The following is a 23,151-nucleotide window of genomic DNA, read 5'->3' on the forward strand; positions in this document are numbered from 1 at the left end:
ATGCACAATTTCTCTATAGAAAAATAAGAAATTAGTCCTCCTCTACGTTGTCTCTGGTACTTTCTGCTCTATAATATTGTTTAGCACTTTCTAAAATAAAAGTTGCATTAAAAAAATCATTAACAAACTTGTTTGTTAATCTAAAATTAGTTAAAATTGGTACATATTTAGACATATCTCTAGATTAACTCCATTTATAGAAACTTCAATAAAGTATGTATATGTCTTAATTTGTATTTTGTAAGTACAAACACCTGCTTAGAAATTACCTCCCTTTATGTATGCCTTTTAATCAGTTCTGCACCTGTGGGTAGACAAATTTTGGTACTTTCACCTGCAAAACCCTTTCTTGTCTTGTTTTTAGCTTTTGGCAAGCATTTGGAAAAAACACTTTCTGGCTGTTGGTTCATGCTCCTTAATAAATCAGCAAAAAATAAGTATACTGCTGTGCAGTATAGAGTTGTATCACAGAGAAATGCACTGAGCACACAGACATCATGGCGTTTCTTTACCAAGATGCATTTCCATCCATGCAAAAAGCTAAATATGTGTCTGTCTTCCTCTGTATCAGTATAAACTCTAATTTAATAAGTAACCAGTTTTTTCTCTTAAGTGGCATTTTGATGAGCATAGTGCCTGACTGCCTGTGTTGTGGCTGATCATCTCGAGCTGGTTTATATTCCAGGACGTCATTGGAAAGAGTCTGTAATCCCAGTTGCACCGTTTCTCTCTTTCTGGCCAGTTTCACGTGAAGCAGCTTGGTTATCGGGAGCGATCAGGCCATGTGCTGAGAGTTTGTTTCTGGCTGCTGGGATATCCACATCTATTAGTCATAATAATAGTTCTTACAGCTGACTACTTTGCTCAGAAATTTATCGTAGACAAAACCTTGCTTTTGGTGATAACCTTCCTACCCCTCTCAGCACAAACTTCTGAGAGACTGAGACCCCTCTCCCTTGTGGGCAGACACCAGCTTCTTAAAGCAAGAAGGAGCTTGGAGGTGGAAAGTTGCAGACAGTTTCCCCTGTCTTGTGAAATACTGCTATTTCCCATGTAAGTATCTTGAAAAAAGCATATTTCTATGTAAAAGGGATGCTGTTTTACAGATGAGCAAAGTATTTTGCTAACTAGTTTGGCTCCACTAGGCTGAGAGACCAAGTGTACCTAATAATCAGCCAGACCAGGCTGTGGTAACGCGGGTTCGCTGGGAGACATCAGAGCTGCAGATGGTAGAAAGTTTGGAAATGGAAAAGCAAAGAATTAACATGGTGAACCAGGAATGTGCCTTTGAGTCCTTCAGTTCTTGGTAAATATTTCTCTTTAAATGTTGATGTAGCTAACATGATGAAACCTTTTTGCTCCCACTGCAAATTAATCTGGATAGGTATTTCTACTAGTGTTTCTTTTTCTTTTCCTCTCCTTTTGATTTATCTCTGAAAGGGGAAGAAATAGTCAGCTGTGGAATTCCAGTTAGCCTGCAGTGCTGGATAAAGTCCTGTCTTTCAGACTTGCCAGATGTATATTTATTTCTAAAGCTTGTCTTTCAAGGAGTGCTAAAAGAGAAGCAACAAATTATGTGCAGTACGGAACAAATGGTTAGTTGGGTTACTTTTAAAAAACATAAACATAAACCAACCTCACCCCCCTACACATGGTGATTCACTACAAGGGGGGGAAAAAAAAAAAGCCTGTAGTCTTACATGCTCTGGCAGAAGTTGTATTATAAAAGATACAGCTTCTGTTCCTTTGCTTCCACTGCATAAGATAAGTCCACGGTTTGAAAAACAGAAACAAACAAATCTAAAAGCCCCAAGCCATCGTTTTGTACATGAGAAGGGTACTGAGTGTTATCTTTGAAGTCACCATGAATTACCAGATTGCTTATATCCCCACTATTCCATCCTATTATTTTTGAGCAGAACTCTCATTTAGAAAGAGGCAAATTAGATTCTCCCAAGCAACTTTGTGAAGTCTGCTGCACATACATTCAATCCCTCCCCTTACACGCAACTCCTGATGGTTCGTGTGGCTGTTACAGAAATCAGTGCTGGAACTGACACAGGGTGTTCATGGATAAAGGCTGTTACTTGGCTCTGGTGTCTTTTGCCAGCCTTTAACGTGGTACTGGAACCCTACAGATGAGCACATGCTATTGACATTTGGATGTCTGCACGTTTGCCCTTTTGCTAGACTGCTCAGGAAAAATACAATCCACTGCATACTCTCTTATCGCAGAGGAAGAGATTAGGGTGGGTAATATCCTGCAGCAGTGCTGCTGCTCTAACTGCCAGCAGTGTCAACGCTCAAATTGCTAAGTGCTATTATTACGGCTGTATGTGTAATGCTGGTATAGTGCCCCGCTGCACTACCTGGTAGCTGTAACCTGCTCCTGCTTTGCCTCTGCTAAGATGAGACATGGCAATCTATACTTCTCTTCTCCCCAGCTACCAGGGCTCCCTCCTCACCGCAGGAGAGCTGAGGGGCCGGGGATCAGTGGGTGCCAGGAGAGGAAGGATGCTGTGCTGGAGTTGGTGGCTCTGAAGTCTCAGAAGAGAGGGAGAGGATAGGGATTCTCATCACTGCTTTACATGGCAGAGTGAAATCCTTTATGGACTGATTCCGCCTCACTTTCCCTCTCCTGTATGCCTGAAAGCAGATGGTTTGAGGAAAGGTAATTCCCACAGCCCCCTTTAGACCTGCTTCCCCTCTCAGCAGCCTGCTATGCAAAAGGCTTACTTGCACTGCAGTGTGCTGGTGATGGCATTGCCCGTCAGTAGAAGAGATGAGCCTACCTCAAGTCTGGTTAAGTGTACCTACACTTAAATGGCTGCTGGAGGTGGGGATGAGATCTCTAAAGCTGCAGTTCTTAGGAAGTAGGAATTACCAGGTTCCCACAGCAGTTCTGCTGTGAGAAACTCCCTCTGTGTTTTCATAGCTACCTGACTCTCCAGCTCTAGCTAGGACTAGGTCAAGACATTACAAAATCTATGCTCCCTGGACAAGGAAGTATGAGAGTTTCTACGGGAATTGAAAAGCACCATTTCTTTTATTCCTCTCCAGCAAGGCGGCACCTGCTGCTCCTCCCCAGTGCTATTCACAGCACTCTTACTAGTTGTACTATCTTGCATTTTTTAATATGAATTATGTGAGATATACTGTAGGAAAAGAATACTCTATTGCTTATTCCTTCAATAACGAAGCATTGGCTGCTCTGGTCTTAAGGTATCCTGGGCATCTGTCAAGTCTGCTAGCATCTTCAGCACAGCTGATACCAAATACGGTGTGGGAAACTCTTTTCATGTAAGAGCAACATCTTCTCTTGCACAGACAAGTGTAATGTTTTGAACTCTTGAATTTTGGGCCCTCATTGTTCCCTCAAATTTTGCTGACCTAGGACAGAAGAGGTGGGAGAAGATTTATAAAGAAGAAATAGTCACAGCTTGCTGAAATAGAGTGCAGAATTACTGTCATGTGTTTGTCTCCTAGCTGCTTTATATTCCTACCTTGTCCTTTTCTACCTGTCTCTCTTCCAAGGGAAACTATAAATGAAAAACAAGTTAGGGTGTTCTCAGATTATCAGCCCCAAAAAGCCAATCTATGAGAGGAGGAGGCTTTTCATAGGTGTTACCAGAAATTGAAGTGTTGTATTTTCTGCTGTGAGTGTTGTTTTTTTCCCTCCAGTATTTGGAAGATACTGGGAAGAGTTATTGAAAACCCAGCTGGTGATGGCTGCCAGGGGAGAGGCAGAGTACAGTTCCAAAGCTTACTCAGAAAGCTTATTCATGTGATGAGAAAAACTAACCTAAGAAACTATTGTAAGGAATATGTCTACCATGCATTGAGTTTCCTGTCTGCAGTGTGTCTGGAACAGGATGGGTTCTGCTCTCCCCTCCAGGACCTGAGAGCAATCAAGATTACACCCCCCAAGTCCCACCTTCCCCAGGGCAGAGGCAGTCTGGCACCACATCCCATTCCAACTCCTCAAATCACCCCAATCGTGTGCTCTTGTGTTCATAACTGTGCCTCCTGCCCTCTGCTACCTACTTTTGGGTCATTAATCAGTCTGAAATCATGCAATATCTGAAACACTGTGGATGCTGAGAGAAGAAGAGATGTTTCTGTGCTGGAACCGACGCATGCTGCTGCAGAGGCTTCCCTTGCCAGTTCATTAAAATGAAGGCAGCAATTTGCACTAAAATGTCAGAACTGTTCCTCTGAGCTCAGGCATTTTCTAGAGCAGGTGGACAGAGGTTTGTGCTGGGAGAGTATCAAGAAACAGGCTCGAGGCTTAATGCTAATTTGCAGCAGGTCTCTGTGAGGGCTCCCTGTAATTGCCTAACCTCTTTTTTGGAGAACCGTTGGTTATGTAGGTTACTGGAAGATGTTGCAGTCATTATCACAGGGTCTGTGATTGTGGTTCTGATTCAGCTCCTGCTTTGGAAGTCTGTGGGAACCTTTTGTGTGTCTTTGTGGGGATTGAGTCAGACCCCACATCTTTTTAAATCAATACGCTTACATTTGATGTCATTTCATCGGATCATGAAAATACCTAGAGACAGCAGCTGGGAACTGTGGTGCCAGCATGAAAGATCTTTACAGGCTGAAGACCTTTACAGCGGTGTCCCATTTTTATGCAGGAACCTGAATTTACAGCCTCTGGGTTGAAGACTAGGAAAGTTCAGCCACTATGTCAGTTAATGGATGGTTTGGAAGCAATGCCTGCCTTTAACTATCATCATGCCTGTCCTGCTGTTACTGTGCCTGAGCAGGAAATCTCACCTGGGTCAGTTATTTTCTGAGGCGGCAGAGGGAAGAAGGCATATTTATCTCATTGCCAGGCTGTGTGTGTCTTGGAAACATTCCTTCTTCTGGTGTTGTCTATTAAAATGTATATTCTGCTTGTCATACTGCAGTAGAGGCCTAACCCCAGAGTATGCTGAAGGAACGCAAAAAGGATGGCTTATCGTGTCAACCCTGTCTTATTGGAAGGCTCTATAATGCTTTGGCGTCATGCTGTATAAATAATTATTACAGCATCTTAAGTTCAGCCTCATTCAAAACATCCCAGGAATGGAAAAATAGGGAAAATTCTCCTTGAATAGATGGACTGAACCAGCTCGAGGGAAAAAAAAGAATAAAAATTTTTAAAAAGTTAAAAAAAAAAAAAAAAAAAGCAATGCTGCATGTAAGTTTCCAATTGAATGTTAAAATATAGAGTAAGGAATTATAAAATTTCCTATCAGCTTAACATGATCCCTGCAGAAAGTGTTTGTGACCTGAGGAACTCAAGTCATTCCCAGTGCAGTCTCCGGTGTTGCATGCTGTGCTTCAGTAGTGGGGAAGTCTGGCTTGGTTAAAGGAGTTCAGGAGTCAAAGTAAGGCACTATGCAGTGTCTGGACGGCACCGTGTGATCCTGTTCCTTTGGAAATAAGCTTCCCAGATAACTGTGTTTTGATGGTATTGAGAGGATGCCAAATTGGTGTGGTAGAACATGTCACTGTACCTTCGTGCTTCACTAGGGTGTTCTAATATGGGTCTGGCAAAATGTTACGGTTTGTTTAAGGATGCAAACTGACATATACTTAGCATGGATGTAAATGAGGCAGCTTATGGCTTGTGTTCTTGAGGCTTATGACTTGGAAAGAGGCATGATACTTCAGGAGAGTTCGGTTAACGATGCCTCACAAACCAAGAAAACAAAATTAATTTAACCCAGTTTTAGGCTCATTAGGAGGCCTGGAAACAAATCTAAACTTTGTATTAGAACCTTAGTGGTTCTTGAAAGTTGTGCATATTGTCCTGAAAAACAGGATGCCGGAGAGAGGGAAAGTGTTATTCAGCCTCTTTATCTTGTGTTCAGATGCAAAAGTATGGATTTGGGCCTTTCTTTGGTTGACCTCTTGGTTCCCTGCTCATATAAAAGCATCAGTCATACCACAGGAAGTGTAAGCGCTTCTTCAATGGTACACACAATCTGTGGCCTGCTGGGTCATGCATAAAGGCTGAAAAAAGGACCATTGTATTCTGAGTAATGTGCAAATAGTGTGAAGATGGGAAATGTCTTACAGTACCAGGTACTAAATTAGTCTTTTGAAGTGTTGACATTTCTTTTAAATGCATAAAGTTCACATGCTATACAAAAGACTGCATTTGCAATTCAGATAACATTGAATTAGAGCACTAATCTCAAACCCATGTAATAGATTTTGAGCTGGAAATCCCTGGGAGTCCTGCTGATCGTCATGTCTGAAAACATGATTGAGGTAGTTTCATGATATGATAGTGACAAAACATGCAAATGCATTTAATATAGTTAAAAAGGATTGTCATTTTGGTAAATAGACTGGCTGTAGAGAATGAAATGAAGCTACAACATCACAAAACCTTGCTAATGAATAATGCTTCAACTAGCATATTACAACAGTTCAAAAAGGATGATGAAGAAGAAGCAGCTGCTAGGAAGGAGGAATTGGTAGATGCATCAGGTTCTCTCTGGAAATCTGATGCTAAAAATGAGCCATCTCTCATATGTAGGCCAAACATACTGCAAGGTCAGCCTTTCTCACAGTGCTCGGTTGCTTCTGGATCTCAATTGAGTCAGAAAGCCAGAGAAGTGTGAAAACAAAGTAGGAATAAAAAATTTCAGAGTTTGGAATGATTCAGATATTTTTTCAGCAAAGTTGCCTAAAAGGTCTGACCTGCTGGTGTACTTAATTTTTTAGCATATGCAACGTAAAATGCGCCAAGAATCAACGGAACCAGCAGTGTGGGTAAAGTTGCCAGGACTATAACTTTGTGGTCATTTAATTTAGACATTCCATTAAAATGTGTCCTTCATGGACTCTCAAAACTTGTTCTTCTCTTGAAAATGCATATAGTTAGGGCAAAACATGCACACCTGGGTGTCTCAATCAGTTGGCTGATGCTTTTTTCAGAGTGCTGAGAATTCATAGTTTCTGCGATTGTCTGGGGGATAGGAACATGGGGTTGAGCTCTCCAAGAATGAGAACTGTCTGTTGGATTTGACTATATTTCAGTTTAAGAATTGGTCCAAACCAAAGAGTGTGTGAGCCAAGGCAGCCCCTTGGGTTAATGTAGTGAGATCTCATGCATTTCTGTAGATATCATTGAAGGTGGAGTTATGTCAGTGTTACGTATCAGTGCCTGTAACTATTTGTTCTGAAAAATCTGGTATCTGTTTATAACTGGGTTGCTTGGATTCAGTCTTTGCTTGTGACTCGCCTGTGGCTGGAACACAGCAGCCTGTGAATATTCCTTAGTTTTGTTTATGCCAGGTCGTGTTTTAGCTATATTTGAAAAGTATTTTGAAGACTTGTGTGTGTCAAGAACCTGGCATTGTTTCCACAGTTGGAAAAATACATTGTAGTTCTCCCAATCCCTATTTTTGTGATTATGTTACGGTTGTCTCTGCACAGCTCAGGATGGGAATGGCGATACTGCCTAACGCCAGAGATATTTATTGCAAGCGCTGATAAGTGTATCCCACCTGACAGATCTGGAACAAAAAGCAACAGTTTGCTTCCGACCCAGAACTATTAAGGTTCTCAGGGGAACAGTTTTGGAAGATACCTTCTGACCAAGCTGCATGTAGTGGTTTTGTAATATGGATAAATGACCACTGTTTCAGCCATGTGAAATGCTACGGACTCCTCTGTTTGTGTCTTACACCAGATCCACAAGGATGAAAAGAAGTGCTTTAACTCAATATCCTGGCAAGCACTGGTAACATGGGGCTCTTTATGATCCCTGTGATCTATTTGAAAACATCAACCTTTTCCTTTTAAGGTCTATTTTATAAGTAGCTATGCACATAGCACTCCAAAGGGTGATGTTCTGGCAAATAAGCAAGCTAATCTGTTACATTCCTTCCAATTACATTCCAGATCCCTGTCATTAATGCAATATTAATGACCAGGAGACTAAATTGAGAACATAAATCCCACCATTTGAGTGTCATGTAATATTTTTACCACAGGCAGGTCAATCAGATGAAAAGCCCTTCAATTAGTAAGCTGAAATGCTGCTTTGTCTCAGCTGAGGCTATTGTCAGGACCTGGTGGTGCTGCTTCATCACCCAGTGTCTTGTAACTACATTACCTGTTTGGATGGAGAATAGGAATTGGGCTTACTCTTTATTCCCCCCCCGCCCCCCTTCTTTTTTTGTGCTACCCAAAAATTACTGAAAAGTAGTAGAAGAGTCTCTCGGGACTGCCCCAAGTTTGAAGGGAGGGCAATGATGGAAACTTGGATTTCAGGCACTGCAATTTTAATGTCGAAAGCCAATTTCACATTCAAAATTCGCAAGTAGCTAAGAAAATCTTGGCCCTGGTTTTTGTACTTGCAGAGCACACAGCAGCTCCCTGCTGAAGCTGGGAAGCGCTGTGGGAGTCTTGCTACTACCAGGGTGGTTTTGTTTTTGGTTTTTTTCTCCAGAGTGCTTAATTAGGTGCTTCACTTTAGAGCCTATCTGTAGGTATCCAGCTGTTAAACACGGTAGTTGCTGACTGAAGGGTGTGATGAGTGAAAAAGGAATATCTTACAGTCTTTATTGGTTATTTTTACGTACTAAATCGTACATTTCCAAATAAAACTTTCCACATTCAATTAAGTGTGCCTGAACAGGTCACCTGGGAGAACTAAAGCCATTAGCAAATACTAGAGACAATCAAAGGAAAGGTGAGTGGACTTTGCTTCATCTCCTTTGCTCCTTTCTATATTTAAATATGTATTTTGTTCTCTTTCTACTTGCTGTAGTCTCTCCTCTTCCTTGTGAGTCTCTGAATACCAGCTGAATTTTCCCAAAAGGGAATTCTTCAAAGGTTAGGTGCTTAGAGCTGAGAATTGGTAGGACACTTAGTGCATCCAAAATGACCTGAAGTTTTAAAGTGTTTGATATAGTGTAGGTGGATGCTATAGAAGAATCAGAACTGCTTTAGAAGCTATACTGTAAGTCCATCCTAATTGCAAAGGGTTTATATATTGACCCTTAAGCAAATGATTAATCAAGTGTAATAAGATTTCAATAACTCAGTAGCTTGCTAATTAAATCTTGACATGGTGTACCAATCTTATCTATAACATGCTTGTAGCCTCTACGCATCATATAATAAGCATGTGTGTATAAAACAAATGTGAATGTGTGAATAAAATGTGTACAGACTTGAAGGAAGGCCCAGGGCATTTTCACTTCAGTGTTAGTGATCTGCCATTCAGAGTTCAGGGGAAGACCTTTGGGTAAGAGAAGCGTCCTTCATTGGACGCAAATACTTAAACTTCTATACTTCCCATGCCAAGCAGGCTTCAGGGAAACAAAGTGAAGAAAAACCTGCTTAGGGTGAGTGCAACAGAGACACAGTACATGAGGTGGTGTCTGCCATATGGATTTAACTGAGATTTTGAATAGCTTACCTTTGCTAAAGTGGCATCCTCACTCTAGAACTGTGCTTCTATCCCTAGGAGAGCCTGTAGTGCTGCTTCAGTGTATATCAATACCTGATAGGAGGCAGTAAAGATGGAGCCAGACTCTTTCTTCTCAACAGTTCCCAATGAAAAGATGAGGCAATGGGCACAAACTAAAATACAGGAAATTCTATTTAAACTTAAGAAGAAGAAATGTTTTTACTGTGAGGATGTCCAAGCTCTGGAACAGGTTGTCCAGTGACGTTGTGGCTTCTCCATCCTTGGAGATATTCAAAACTCAACTGGACATGGTCTTGAGTAACATGTTGTAGTTGACCCTGCTTTGATCAGTGGCTTGGACTAGACTACCTCCAGAGGTCCTTTCCAATCTCAACTAGTCTCTGATTCTGTGACGTGCATGCAAAGGAGAAGAGTAGTTTGAAAATGGTGATGAAAGTCAGGCTTGGCATCAAGAGTTCAATTCAGAGAGAGGAAACTGTAGAACTTAAATCCACTGGTGATAGAAGTTATGGGAAGTGTTGTGTGCAGTAGTGACTTAAAAGGCACCTGTGATTGTAAAGAGATGGGAAGTGAAAAGTAGTTACGGGTAAGTGATGACATGCACAGTGAGGGAAGAAAGAGGAGTCTAAACACAATCATGTCTCTGCAGTGGGCCAAATGGCAAAAGAACCAGCAACTGCAGTGAATCTCCCCTAGGCTACCTTGCCAGCATGACTCACGTCTGATAAGGGAAAAACATACTGTTGGAGGTGAGAAGAGTAGTTTATAGTTACATTTATCAGACAGGTAACTGTAGCATGAACCTCTAAGTGTACTTGTATCTCTACAGAAAACAGATAAAATGCTTATGGCTCACAGCATTGCGTCAGAGCTGATAACTCATCAACCTGTCACCAACCAGGCTCCAATCATGTACCCTGGCTAGTTGCTATCTATGCCACCCAGAGTTTAAACATAATCAACTCCTTTAGGTTGTAGGAAATCCTGGAAACAATGCTTACCCAAACTTTTAGTGGGGGAGAAAAGTACCAACCAACGGAACGTCACAGTAAACCGTTCTCACCCCATGTTATTTTGTATTTTGGTCTTTCTACTGGCAATCCCCATGAGGGATTAGTTAAGATTACTTGTAGATAAAGGTAGATTACTCGTCTTCCTTTGTTCCTGTGTGGAGATCTTCCAAACTGTAAGATATCAAAAGGCCAAAATTTGGCATGAATATTCAGTTACTTAAAAATCTGGGCTGGACTTGACAGGAAGACGTATTCTTCAGGACTGGCATGGAACAATTCACCGGTACTAAATATGTAACCCTGGCTAGTTCTTTACAATATTTATTCCTCTTTTGTTAAAGGAGAGTTAGAACCATTCACATTTGAGAAGGTAGGGCCTGTGACTTTGTGGTCTGCATCTAGATTTGACGCACCATTCTGAACAAGTGTGTGGACCCAGGACTTGTATCTACCAACGGAAGCCATGTGCCTTGGTTATATGTGTTCAAAATTTGTAAAGCTTTAGGGGTGCACAGAGGTGGAAGATGTATTTAGGCTTATTTATTCTGCTATAGCTTTTGTCATCTATCCAGACACAGAATGGAATTTAAAACATGAACATCATCATTTAATGTCCTCTTGTCCTTCATGATATGTCAATGTCCTTGTTTGACTTGGAAACTTTGAGGTTCTTAAATGTGCCCCTGTCATTACTGGGAGGGCTAAGAGAAATGGAGTGTTTAGTACTTCAGCAAATATGTCACCTGCATTTATAATGTCATGCCATTGCTCAGGTCTTCTAGTGACTCTCAGCTAACGAGCTGGAATTTGAACGCTAAGTTTACAGGAGCCAATGCTCTTAGTCACAATACTGATACCCAGAAGCATGTTCCTGGTTTGGTCTGCGTCATGGTTAATGGCTCATCTACACTGTACCTGTGGTGGAGGGTGTGGTGTGTCGTCTCTAACCACTTAACCTGCAAAGCACTGATACGGTTGGGAAAACTTAGTGGAGTGCAAGAGGAAATGGTGTTTGCCTGGCCAGAAAATACAGGTTCTGCTCGGGAAAGGCAAATGCTTGCACATGAGTGTAGCTGTCAAAAGGGACCACTGTTGTGCAGCCCTTGAACATATGTTTGAGCCCTGTGGGTTTTACTTCGGTGAGCTGACTCCTGCAGTATTTCAGATTTATCTATCTTCAGCTGATCTAACTGATCACTTGTGACTGCTGTGGTACCCTGGATGTTGTTGGTGCAAGACCCTGCCAGCTGTAGAAATACAAGAGTGTAACTGCAGTACAGTGCAATTCAGTTTACGCTAGAAACTTGGGTACATTAAATCAATCCCAATGCTTTCTCCTTAGTTTATTGTCATTCCACAGACATGTATTTTAGGCTTTGTGTGGCAATCCTAGCTGCCTGGTGGCATGGATAGTTTTCCTTACCCATGTCGTCTTTCCAAGGATGCAAACCTTGATTCTATATCCTTGTTTGCTGCATAATGTTTATATAATAAAAGAAGGAAAACATGGCAAACCTCAGCAGTTCAAATGTGGCATTTCAAGGTGCTGAGCCCTCTTTTACAGAAGCTAAATGTAGAAACCGTAGGAGGTTAACTCAATGTCCTCATACAGGAAAGGGTGCAGGTGCAGTTGCTGTAGCTGTATGGAAGAGCCTTCTTTTAGACTAGCAATATCAGTTCAAAGCATGGCTTGCAAGGGTGCTGTGCATCCATACGAGTAACGTGTACTACGTTAGCTGTATCTGTGTGATCCCATCGGTCCGTGTGTCCCTAATCTGAAAGAAGCATGTGTTCAGCTCGTTTTGTGAGACCCTTACAAGCTATTCCATTCAAATGCAAATACTTAATAACTGAAGCTTAAGGATCATATGATTCTTTAGACGGTAAATCTGGTGGCTCAGAGTTGTACACATATTTGGCAGATTATAGGTTTATCACTGACAGCTAATCTTTGAGAGAACTGTGGCTTATTTCCTTTTGTTAACTAATTAAAAAAGGAAAAAGAAGTTAAAGCTGTAATTAGACCTATTAAAACATGTATTACTCTCTCAATGGCCTATGCAACTGGGATAAATGTATAATTAAGAGGTTTGTCCAAACATGATTAAAGCTAGTCATGTGTCCTAGGCCATCAAACATTTATGTGTGCATGAGATTGAGAGGAAAGTCAATATGAGAATGTGAATATAAACTATGTCATACTTTGCAGAGAAAGTACATGAACTATCATCTGGCATATTATAAATATTTAACTCAACTGTTTAAAGCTTTTTTCAGATGAAAATTCTGGAAAGTTTGTGTCACGCCTATAGCTTCTAGTAGGATGGTGTCATTGGCAACAGCAATCAGAGCAGGGCCATCTGACCCCATGATCTGTCGCTGCTGTTGCCTATGCTTCACTGATAGTTTAAGAAATTTAGAAATTAGTAGGTTTTGCATTCCTGTTAGTGATTGGTGCATTGCCTGAGGCATAAGGATTTGTATCCCTTCCAAAATTCGTATCTGTTTTGGGGGATTTGGTTTCTTTTTTGTTTGGCTTTGTTAGTCTTCAAATTACAAAATAGTGAAGTCTTCAGCTTTAGAACTAAGGCATATTTTTCCTCCCGTAGCGTTAAGAGATGGGAGGAGAGCAGGTCCATTGACTTACCTACCTCACATACGCACATATGAGTGCTTTCTCTGTGTGCTAGTTTCTGTTGATGGCATCTCTTGAAGGGAAATTCCCTGGAACACTGTGGCAGTTCTGGGTCTCTGGCAGCCACCATTCTTTCCATATGCTGATAGTTTATTGTATATTGGAATCTTCCCTGGCTTGTGGTCTCATCAGCTGCTTTGTGGCACATACAAGTTGGAGAAGGGGACTCGGAGCACCTTTGCATCACAAACTACGCCCAGAGCTCATAGCAGTCATGTTGTATGATAACACCTCTCCAGCCATCCGCATCCAAGCTGGTGCCCAGGAGCCCTGCTGCAGCGTGGCTGGGACCGCGATACTCTCTGTAGCGCTTTAGGCTGAAGCACAGGCAGGGAGGGGGATTTTTGTCATACAGTCATTCGAAGAAAACCATTGCCTCTCTACAAACCAGGAGATGTGAGAAGCTCTCATGGAGGTGCAGACATCGCTGACATGGCTGCTAACCAAAATTAAAGACATAAATAAATTGTTTGCTATAATAACTCTTTGTTTCAGAAAACTTTGTTGCAGGCACTGACCCAGTGAAGACACTGAAGTATTGAGATTGCTGGACTTAACCAATGGAAAAGCTCAGGTGCTGAAGGCTGTCTGAGGTGTTTTCAATTTTCCTGTCAGAGTGAGAACTATTTGCACAGATGAACAAATTACAGAAGATCTCCAAAGTAATGTGGAAAGGAATAAACTGCTTGAATATATATCTGTTCCTGCTTGGGGAACAGTGAAATTCAGTTACAAGTCTTAGCTGCCTGTACTGCTTTTAAGCACAGATAATTGAGAGAAGAATTTGACTGGTGTCAGCCCTTTTTGTCTTACTAAACTGCTGAGAATCCTGGGGTAGGGGAGAGAGGAAAAAGCACTTGGGGGAAAATCTGGTGCAGAGGAGATGGTAGAAGTGTCCTGCTATGGCTGTGGAGGAGAACGGTGCTTCCACTGTCTGGGTAATAGCTGACTTTCCCATTTGTTTATGTTGGTTGTTGTGCTCTCATACACTCAGAGAGAAATGTGCTTATGGGTGTATGTGTATATAAATACACACACAAAAAAATAGCAGTTGTCTGTGTTGCACACACGGTGGTTTTGGGACCGGTTTCTAAGTGGTTCACGGTATGTCTGTGGTCCAAATGAGTAGCAGTGTAAGAATTTTGGAGTTGTTTTGTTTGGTTTTTTTCTTCCTATATGAAAAATGAAATGATTAGGCCTCTCTCTGAAAGGACAACATTTTGTCTTGGGGAGCTACCCAGCTATCCCTCTTCAGAGATGATAAAAACTTAATTTTGACTGACTGATTAGAAGATTGGGGGTTCTAGCTTAATGTGACAAATTACTGCATAATTTTGTTGTAGAGGTTTCAATAGGATGTGTGCCAGCCAAAGATCCAGAAGAGATCTTTCAGCAAGATAAGAAGAGGCATTAGGTCTTTAATCCTAGATATAGCACTCTAAAACCATGCACAGCGTAGACCTGATTACAAATAATTCCCGAATATTGTTTTAGTCTGATGTATATTTTGCCTAGTTGTTACACCTAAATAGCTGCATTGTCTGTAGTCTCGAATATATCACCTCAGAAGGGCAATACCATTTGTGTCTTTATGTAGATCATGCTTTTATAAGACTGCTTTTATTGCCAACTGAATTCAGCATCTCATGACTTAAATTTGGATACTGCTGCTTCAGAGAACATAGTTTGAATATTAAACAGCTATTTGGAGTGTATAAGCATGGGATAAGCTCAGGAGGAGGATTCAAGGAGGAACTGGGGGAGAAGAATAAACATGTTACTTGTTGCAGATGATTTCATTGTATTGGGTCTCTGATTCAGTGGTATTGATGGAACCTCAATACCTCACTCTTCACCACAACAGGAAATTTTTGTACAGTTTTCCTGCTTTATGCAGGGATTATAAGAGGAATCTTTAACAGCATTATTTGGAAAAAATTCCTGTCCAGTCAGTGTATTCACTGGGAATGATACTGGCTGGTGAGCTCAAACTTGCATAATTTTTATGTAGATATTTCAAATTTTAGGAACATCCAGTACATTTGCAAATTTGTCATTCTGCAGGTGTAACTAGTAGTGTCTACATACTCATTCCAGGTCTGGCAGATGGCTATTTTGCCTGTCACCCTCTATGTGATCCGGATCTCAACCTCTTAAGAAACCAAAATCAGCCTCCAGTTCCCTCGCTTTCTAATTCTGCGTGACTAAGTCATTCAGCATGTTATAAATACTGTTGCTCATTCCAAATACATTGGTTACCTGTGCACCAATCATTGTCAGCATATTTCTGCAGTGGAGTGGTTTAGCATTGGGTAATTGCATAAATTAAAAAGCTTGAGTCACAGTATTGCCCTTTCTGCATACACCCACCTGTGTCTGTTACGTATGTGCAGCTAATGGGAGATAATATGAATGATAGCAGCACTGCTAACGCCCTGCCAGCAAACAAGGAACTCAGAAAATAGGTATTGATGCAGAATTTACGTCAAAATAAGAGGAAGTGAAGAGTGCACAAAAGTATTTATTTTGTGTGACTATAGGAATCCTCAAGAAATTCTTTTCAACCACAGGATTACTGTGAGGAAAACAATGAAAATGTGTCAGTAGTGGATTTTTGGCTGGTGCACGTGTCTTGATGTCTGCATGGCATTTTCCATATTTGTGAATGAGAGCCCTGTACTCTGGCTTAGCTTTGCTGCAGGGCACAAGGTCCATCGCTTCCCTGTAACTCAGCATTTCCTCATCTGTAGAAGGGGAATCAGTAATCACTAATTGTTCTCAAAGCACTTTGTGTTTAAGGACATGTCGTAACCTCTGCTGGTTTTCTCACAAATGTTCTGTAGAATAGTAACAGTAAATTGAGAATTTGTAGAGGGTACATTTGTAGAAATAATTTCCTTGGGCTCACAGTTTTCTGCAATTGTTTAATTTCTGCACCTGCAGTTACTTCTGGGTGTAGCTCAAGCTGCTTACATGTCTGAGAACTTGATTGTGCTCATGTATCAGGTATTTAGGCATCAAAGTATTGTGCCTTGCGCCTTCACACAGCAGCACCCAGAAAACTGCAAGTGTGCTGAAAGAGGTCGGCTTGAAAATCAGGTCCTTGCAGTTTATGAAAGTGTTGGCTGGAACAGGGAAATGGGCCATGAAGAAAATTCTGTTAGGTGAACAATTCCTTTTTGTCCATTTTCGATTGTGTTGTGCTGAATGTTGAGTCCCTCTCCTCATCCGGTTGGATTGCCCTTTACTCTGGGCAGCTTAATGCCTTTGCAGGCTGTGCTGTTGCCTTGTACGACTGAATCCTTCAGCTGGTGGTACTACCTACTGAGCACACTGATGCTCCTATGCTTCACAGTACAGCTCAAGGCTTATTTCTTTGTAGCTGTGTCCATCTCAGCTCAGATTGTACCCTGAGGTTTTTCAGAAGTGTTCAGTGTTGACTTACTCTGCCTTCCTGCTGTGAAGGGGCGGTTGATGCTTTTTTCCAAGGCAAGTGGAGTGAGAATAGGTGCTTAGCACTGTTGCATTTCCTTTATTAAGTAGCTTCTAATCAAGGAGAAAATGGAGAATTTAGGGGATTGGAGGTTCAACTCTTTCACAGCCTTGAAGAACCTTCAGGATTTCACCAGTCTTAACTTGTCCCTTGGCATGCTGGGGAGGTTGGCGCTTTGCTTGGCGGGTATTGTTTTTTCTGGATCTGAGAGCAGGATTCGTTACACTCGCCCGCCTCCCCACACCTCCCTCTGTCAATGCAGTTTGCTGGCACTTGGGCTTAGCAAGGGTGAGCTGCATCCCAAGAATAAACTGCATGTCTTCTGCCTGTATTAGAAATATCTTCTTGGGTGTCACTGGGTTAACATGTATTATTATTACTTTTCTTTCATACCTTTCAATCTTCACAAAAAATACCTTTTCCTCCACAGCAAGAGGCAAATGAAAAGAGCCTGAGGTTTTAAAAAATAAATGTGTACAAGGTCACTCTCCAGTCACATGTGTTCCTGTTTTCCTGTTTGCGCACCTTTCACTGTTGTCCATCCTGAATTCAAAAAGACAAGGGGGGACCTGCTAAGGTGTTTTATTTCTTTTCTCAGTATTTCTGGCTGCTGGTGCTCTCACGAGGTTTGGTTGGCATCGGTGAAGCAAGTTACTCCACTATTGCACCAACCATCATAGGAGACCTTTTCACCAAAAACACGAGGACCCTTATGCTGTCTGTTTTCTACTTTGCAATTCCTCTTGGCAGGTAAGTGACATGACGCTTCTTTCATCTGGTTTTAGCTTTTCTCTCAAAGTAAGCTCACACAGATCTGAAGTTGCTAATGATGATAGTTCTTGTGTCTTTGGTTGGAATGTTTTAGGCAGGAAAATATTGTGAGCAGTGACTAATTAGTTGCAGGAATTGGATTCTTTTTCTAGCACTGTTACTGGTTCAAGTGTGACTTTTGGGAATTCGTGGGAAGGATTTTTATTTTTTTTACAGCAGTGGGGTGGAAGTGGAATCAAAATATTTTAGCTGACTTTTTTTAGCATTATTAAATTAAACTATCATTTTGAATAATGTTATATTGCTTCTCTGACTTGTTGCTTTGATTCATGTGAGATCTAGGCCGTTTTTAGGCAGTGCCTTTCAGGTTACTGTGAAATCAAGATCTCTTGAGATACTGGGCTGAGTTTTCAAAAGTGAGCAAATGGGTACCTGCTTCTATGTGACAGTTTACATATCGGAGGTTTCAAGAGGAGTATGCTATATAACATATACAATTTGAAATTTTGGCTTTTAAAAATACACTTTTAGATTAGGTTCAAATTCTGCCCAACCTTGAATTTGGCCAATCTGACTAAGTTTGGAAAATGCTACTAAACCAATCTTAGATGACTTGGTAGTTGCAATAGCAGTGGCCAGTCCATTTTAGTGCTCTTGCCGCTGAAACATCAATTAGTAGAAATTGTGAAGTCTAGTGTAGACAACAAGGCTGAAGAGAGAAACTGTAATGATCGTTCACACTCAGTCTTAACACAGGATGGCAGAGAACAGCCAAGCCCGTAGATGCTTGATGAAAGCAACAGACAGAATCAGATTTGGAGTAGATATTTCCTCTGGCACTTTCTTTCAGTGGAGTCCCCTTATCAGCCCAGTGCAGTATCTGATTGCTGGGACAGGAGAGATTTTTTTAAATAACAGTGGACCCTCTATTGTGAAGGTTGTAGGCAGGGTGGATTCGCATAGTTTGCATACCGATTCCCGGAGCTGGACAGCATCCTGTGCAAAAGTGGCATCATAGGTTCCTTACCAGCAGGATAAACATGGGCAGCAGTTTAATCCACCTGAACTCGGGGAAGAACTTCCAGTTTAGGGTGGTGCATTTTACAACTTAAAGCACTCATCTCTGAGATCAAACTCACAAATTTGCTCTTGAGGAAAAAGAGATAGCCAAGTCCTTAACTGGTGAGAAGAATATTTTCCCAAGAGGGCCAAGGATGCCAAGTATTTACATAAAGAATTCAGTGAACTATGGATAGCAGGAAATGACAAATATTCATCCTGCTGAGCCTGATTCTGGGACTTCATTATCTCAATATCCAACAGAGGTGTGGATCTGTGGTTTGATTTGGGGGCTTGTTTGTGTAAAAAGCCCAGTTTTGGGGTCATTATAGATGGCAACCTCCAAAGCTTATCAGACTGTTCAACAAAGGCATGTGATGGCTGACAGCTGCCCCACAGCAGTCCTGGCAACTTTTAGGCAAGGCAATCTCAGCAACAAATGCAGAGGTTTTGAAAAAAGGGTATTCACTTCTGTTCAGTTCACTTGAGGGAAGCGTGGCTACATTCACCATTATCTAGTTTCTTGTGAGCTACTTTTTGTTACCACAGTGTAATTCTCAGCATGTGGCTGAAGGTCCTGTTGTTCTTTTGTCTTCCGAGTGGATTTCCAAGTTTCAGGTCTGATGTTCTCCCATCAGACTGTCTTGCATATTCTTCTTGGTTTTTCTTACAAGTTTAGGGAAAATGGTCTCTTCATGGGTAATTAGAACCAAGTACTATTAAATGTCAAGGAAAAAAAGTAATGGTGGAATACGGTCCTTGAAAGGCATTTCTTAATTGAGAGCTTGAATGTAAAATTGTTAAGTATTCATATTGGTGCACAGAAAGGCCTGATGTAGAAATTAAATTGGGAAATAAATTCTTTTTGAGGCTTTGTTTCCATCCACTGTAGATTGAAAGGTCAGCTATAAACTTGAGGTCAGTGTCCAAATTCTCATCAGATTTTGAGCATTTTTAGACCAGCAGTGCTGGGAAGAGTTGCGTATTAGCCACCATCCGCTTCATCCCCTGTGTTTCTTCCTGCAGGAGAAGAGCACCTAGGGGACATGACTGTGTGCCTCTTTTTATTTTCATTTACAACAGCTGCGTTTGTGGTACTCTGTTAAAGCTCTGACTTACTCTCATCTTTGTGTTTCTTGCAGTGGCTTGGGATACATCACCGGGTCAAGTGTGAAGCAAGTCGCTGGAGACTGGCACTGGGCGTTGCGGGTAAGCCACTCTTAATAACATCTAAATGACAGTTGCATCGGTTGATCAGTGTTCAGAAGAGTTCTATTGCACAATTCCTCAACCTGTAATTATATATAGAAGGTAAAAGATTGGAAATTACATCTATGGATATTAAGCACATAGCAGATGCATTCTCTAAGCAAATGGGAAAGGTATGTGGTTCTGGCTCATTGTACTTTTTTTTTTTCCGTACCTGGGACCAAGAACTTTCTAATCACTTTATTATCAGTCAACCATGATTTCTTGATGAGGATGGGAAGACGAGTCATTGGCCTTAAATCAACTCAACAGTCTTTCAGTCCCCTGCTGTCAAGAAACTCTGAGAATGGCTTCCTGCTTTGAGGAAAAAACACTTTGTTCCAGTTTCCGCTTGTTTTTCTGCCCTGAGACAGTCGGTTTCCGTCTATTTTAACCTCTTGGGACCTTGATAAATGTGTTGAAAAGATAATACACTCCAATCACATACGCACAAACAGATCCTGCACACAAAGATGTCTTGGAAGAGCCGAGAGGAAGTGGCCCAGCAGAACTGTTTTCTGACCTTTGGGAGTCTGGGTGGCATGAGGCCCCGTGAGGTGCATTCTCTGGCTCTGGCACTTCATGAAGGCAATGAATCTCATGAAGCTTAGGCCAGCACCATTTATAACAGCAGGCAATGAAATACATGGGTTCCCATCTCAAGCAAATGTGCCCTTCTGTGACACAGGCCATTCCCTCCCTGTCCAGCACGGGTAAGCAAAGCCAGGAAAATCACCGTGAACAGTTCATCTGCAGCTAGGAGAAGGGAGGGTCGTTTCCAGCTGTGAAGCTGAAATGAAAAGTTTAATAGCCTACAGCTTCACATCAAGAGGATGGCTACCTCATTCAATAGCAGAAATGCTTTAAGGGTAAAATTAATTTTTGAGCAGAGGCCAGCACAAGGAATAAGAAACCCCAGATCCCTTCCTCCTGGTGTGTGGGCTTTAATGAGGTTGATACATTGGAGTGCTGTTTCTATCTGTAAAACCCAAATGATTAATTTGTGCAAAGAAATCTTCACTAGCATCTTTCTTTTCAGATGAAGTCTCCATAGTTATCCTGACAAATCCAGGCTGTCTGCAAGGCTGTACCCCTTATGGGGTCATGAATTCCACTATAAATGACAACACTGATGCATGATTCTCTGACTGTGCAAAACTGTGGGGAATCTCACAAGCTGCACACTTCTATGATGGTTGCTTTGGACAGCATTGCTTTGTTTTCATAGTCAACCAGCACATGGTGAAAGCTTCCAGACATCAGTGTAAAGCAGCCTCTGTCCCTGTGGCAATTAGTGTGCTTCTGCAAGATCTGAAAGATTCCCCTACGTGGTGCTTCCCTCTGTGATCTCCTGTGATCTCCAAATCTGTGGGAGGTCAGGAATAATCTGTACTTCAGTGGGCTGAAGAAGACAGAAGGGCACATTGGCAAGTGGCAGCTTTGTCTCTGGTTCTAGCAGTAATGTCAGCGTTTCATTGGAGCATTACTGAGTATCAATGGATATTGTCCTGTTGGGGGATTAAGCCTTTAGATAAAAATCAAAGAGACTTTAAATTATATGGCCCTAGAAAATCCCAGCATTTCCTTTTTTTTTTACCAGTGCTGTGTCTTGTGTTCAGCTGTAATAAGGATACTGTATCAGGCTTCATTTATCCCTGGAGGAGGGATTTTCCTGAGTCTCCAGATGTGAAAAATTTTTGCCTTCCCTTACCTAGATGAATTCTGGGTTTGTCATCTTTGGACGTGAAACACTGCTCCAGGTGTAAAGACCATTCTCAGGTTATTATTGGAAGCTTTTTTTTTTTTTTAACAAGAATTTATTTTTTAAATGACATGTATAGAAGAGATGATAGTTCGGTGAAAATCTGTGTTCCTGTTTTCCTAATGGAGCTATTTTGCATTCTGACAATGATGGAATTTCAGTGTCAAAACAATAATCAAGTTTGTAGCTTGCAAAAAACTGTGGGATCTTTGTATTTTTGCCTAGTGATTGGGAGAAAGGATTGAAAACTAGGAAACTTAACCTTTACTGTCATTTTCCTATCTTCCAGCCTGAATTTTCAATGTTTCTTGGTCTGCTGTACATTGAGGTACTCTGAGGAAGCTTCCTGAAAATGGGAAGCCATTGTGGGTTAGCTGGAAGGGGGGATGCATGTCAAGCAACAATTTTCAAAACCAGCATGCTCCCTTCATCCAGAAATCTTTCACCTGGCCTCATTGGCTTTAAAAAGCTTCTATGCTGTCCTCAAAACTAGTTGGTCTGTTAGCCCAGTTGGGAGTAGGTTTCCGAAGAGTTAACCATCACTGAAGAACCATATTCAGATGAATCTTGGTACTTCAATAATACAAAGAAATGGACTGTCTTAATCAGGGCACTCCCAAAGCTGCATGCTTCCAGAGTGAGATAATAAAGTCCAGGGAATGACAAGGAGGAAGGAAAGGAGCAGATGCCTCAGTATGCTCAGATTCTGGCTAGCTGGAAAGAATTGAATTGCTGAAATGAAACTAATGTAATCTGCTTCTTCCCGACTAGTCAAAGCAAACCCTGCTGACTCCTGTGCTAATTCCCTGTTCCTTTCTTGCAGGTATCTCCACTCCTGGGAATGATAACAGGGACACTCATCTTGATATTTGTACCTGCTGCTAAAAGAGGAAATGTCGAACAACTTGGGGGACAGCTGAAGGCTCGGACCTCATGGCTAAGAGACATGAAAGCACTGATTAGAAAGTAAGAGCACTCTAGTAAAAAGCATGCTTTGCCTCTGATGCTTAATTGGAACCTCCAATGGCCTGTACTTCTTAGCGCTGTGAGACTGGCGAGTGACAACGTGCAAGGTGTTGCAGGAAGCTTAGTCTGTGGACCTAGGAAAGAAAATCACAGTTACATTTTCACAAGGTATCAACTGCAATGACAGTGAAGGATTCCAGCTTTTGCTCTAACCTTTCCAAAATTCATATTACGAGAGAGTCTGCTTTGTTTGGCTCATACTTCAGACAAATTCAGGCTTTTGAAGTGTAGAAATTGCCGTGTTCCTTTATTAATTGTTGTGCCACTTGTTCAGACGCTTAGATCTTTTTTCTTCCTGGAAAGAGCTACTCTGAGGGGAAGAAGGGAGTTAAATGCCAGAGCAATTTCAGAGGAGAAAATACACAAAAATTTGCACTACATGACAAGTTTAGATATATATGTTTATACAACCACATGTGACTGAATGCATGAGCGCAAAATATGTTTGGGTGCTTGTATATGTGCATAATGCTCACAAGTGTTTAAGCAGCTGCACTTGCTTCCAGAAAGCTTGTGAATGTGTAAATACTTACATTTGTGAATGCAGTGTTACATAGGAATTCTGATGGGAAACTTGTAGTGTCCTTCATTTTTAGAACTGCTGGCTAGTATGCCTTCCTGGTATTGTCATCCAGTATCAAA

At 41.5% G+C, this 23,151-nt stretch overlaps 1 protein-coding gene across 1 annotated transcript in view; it reads left to right on the forward strand.

The window, feature by feature from the left end:
* Nucleotides 1–23,151, forward strand: part of LOC309411863 (sphingosine-1-phosphate transporter SPNS2-like) — a gene marked incomplete at both ends in the record, with an annotated part of 133,011 nt that overhangs the window by 66,569 nt on the left and 43,291 nt on the right. The window contains 3 exons of the mRNA XM_082008618.1: nucleotides 17,242–17,393; nucleotides 19,616–19,682; nucleotides 22,307–22,449. Of these exons, the coding sequence (XP_081864744.1) occupies nucleotides 17,242–17,393; nucleotides 19,616–19,682; nucleotides 22,307–22,449 (362 nt within the window). The remainder of the gene's footprint in view (nucleotides 1–17,241; nucleotides 17,394–19,615; nucleotides 19,683–22,306; nucleotides 22,450–23,151) is intronic.

This window comes from Phaethon aethereus, assembly GCF_964289735.1.
Source record: "Phaethon aethereus genome assembly, chromosome: 19".
NCBI classification, from domain to species: domain Eukaryota; kingdom Metazoa; phylum Chordata; class Aves; order Phaethontiformes; family Phaethontidae; genus Phaethon; species Phaethon aethereus.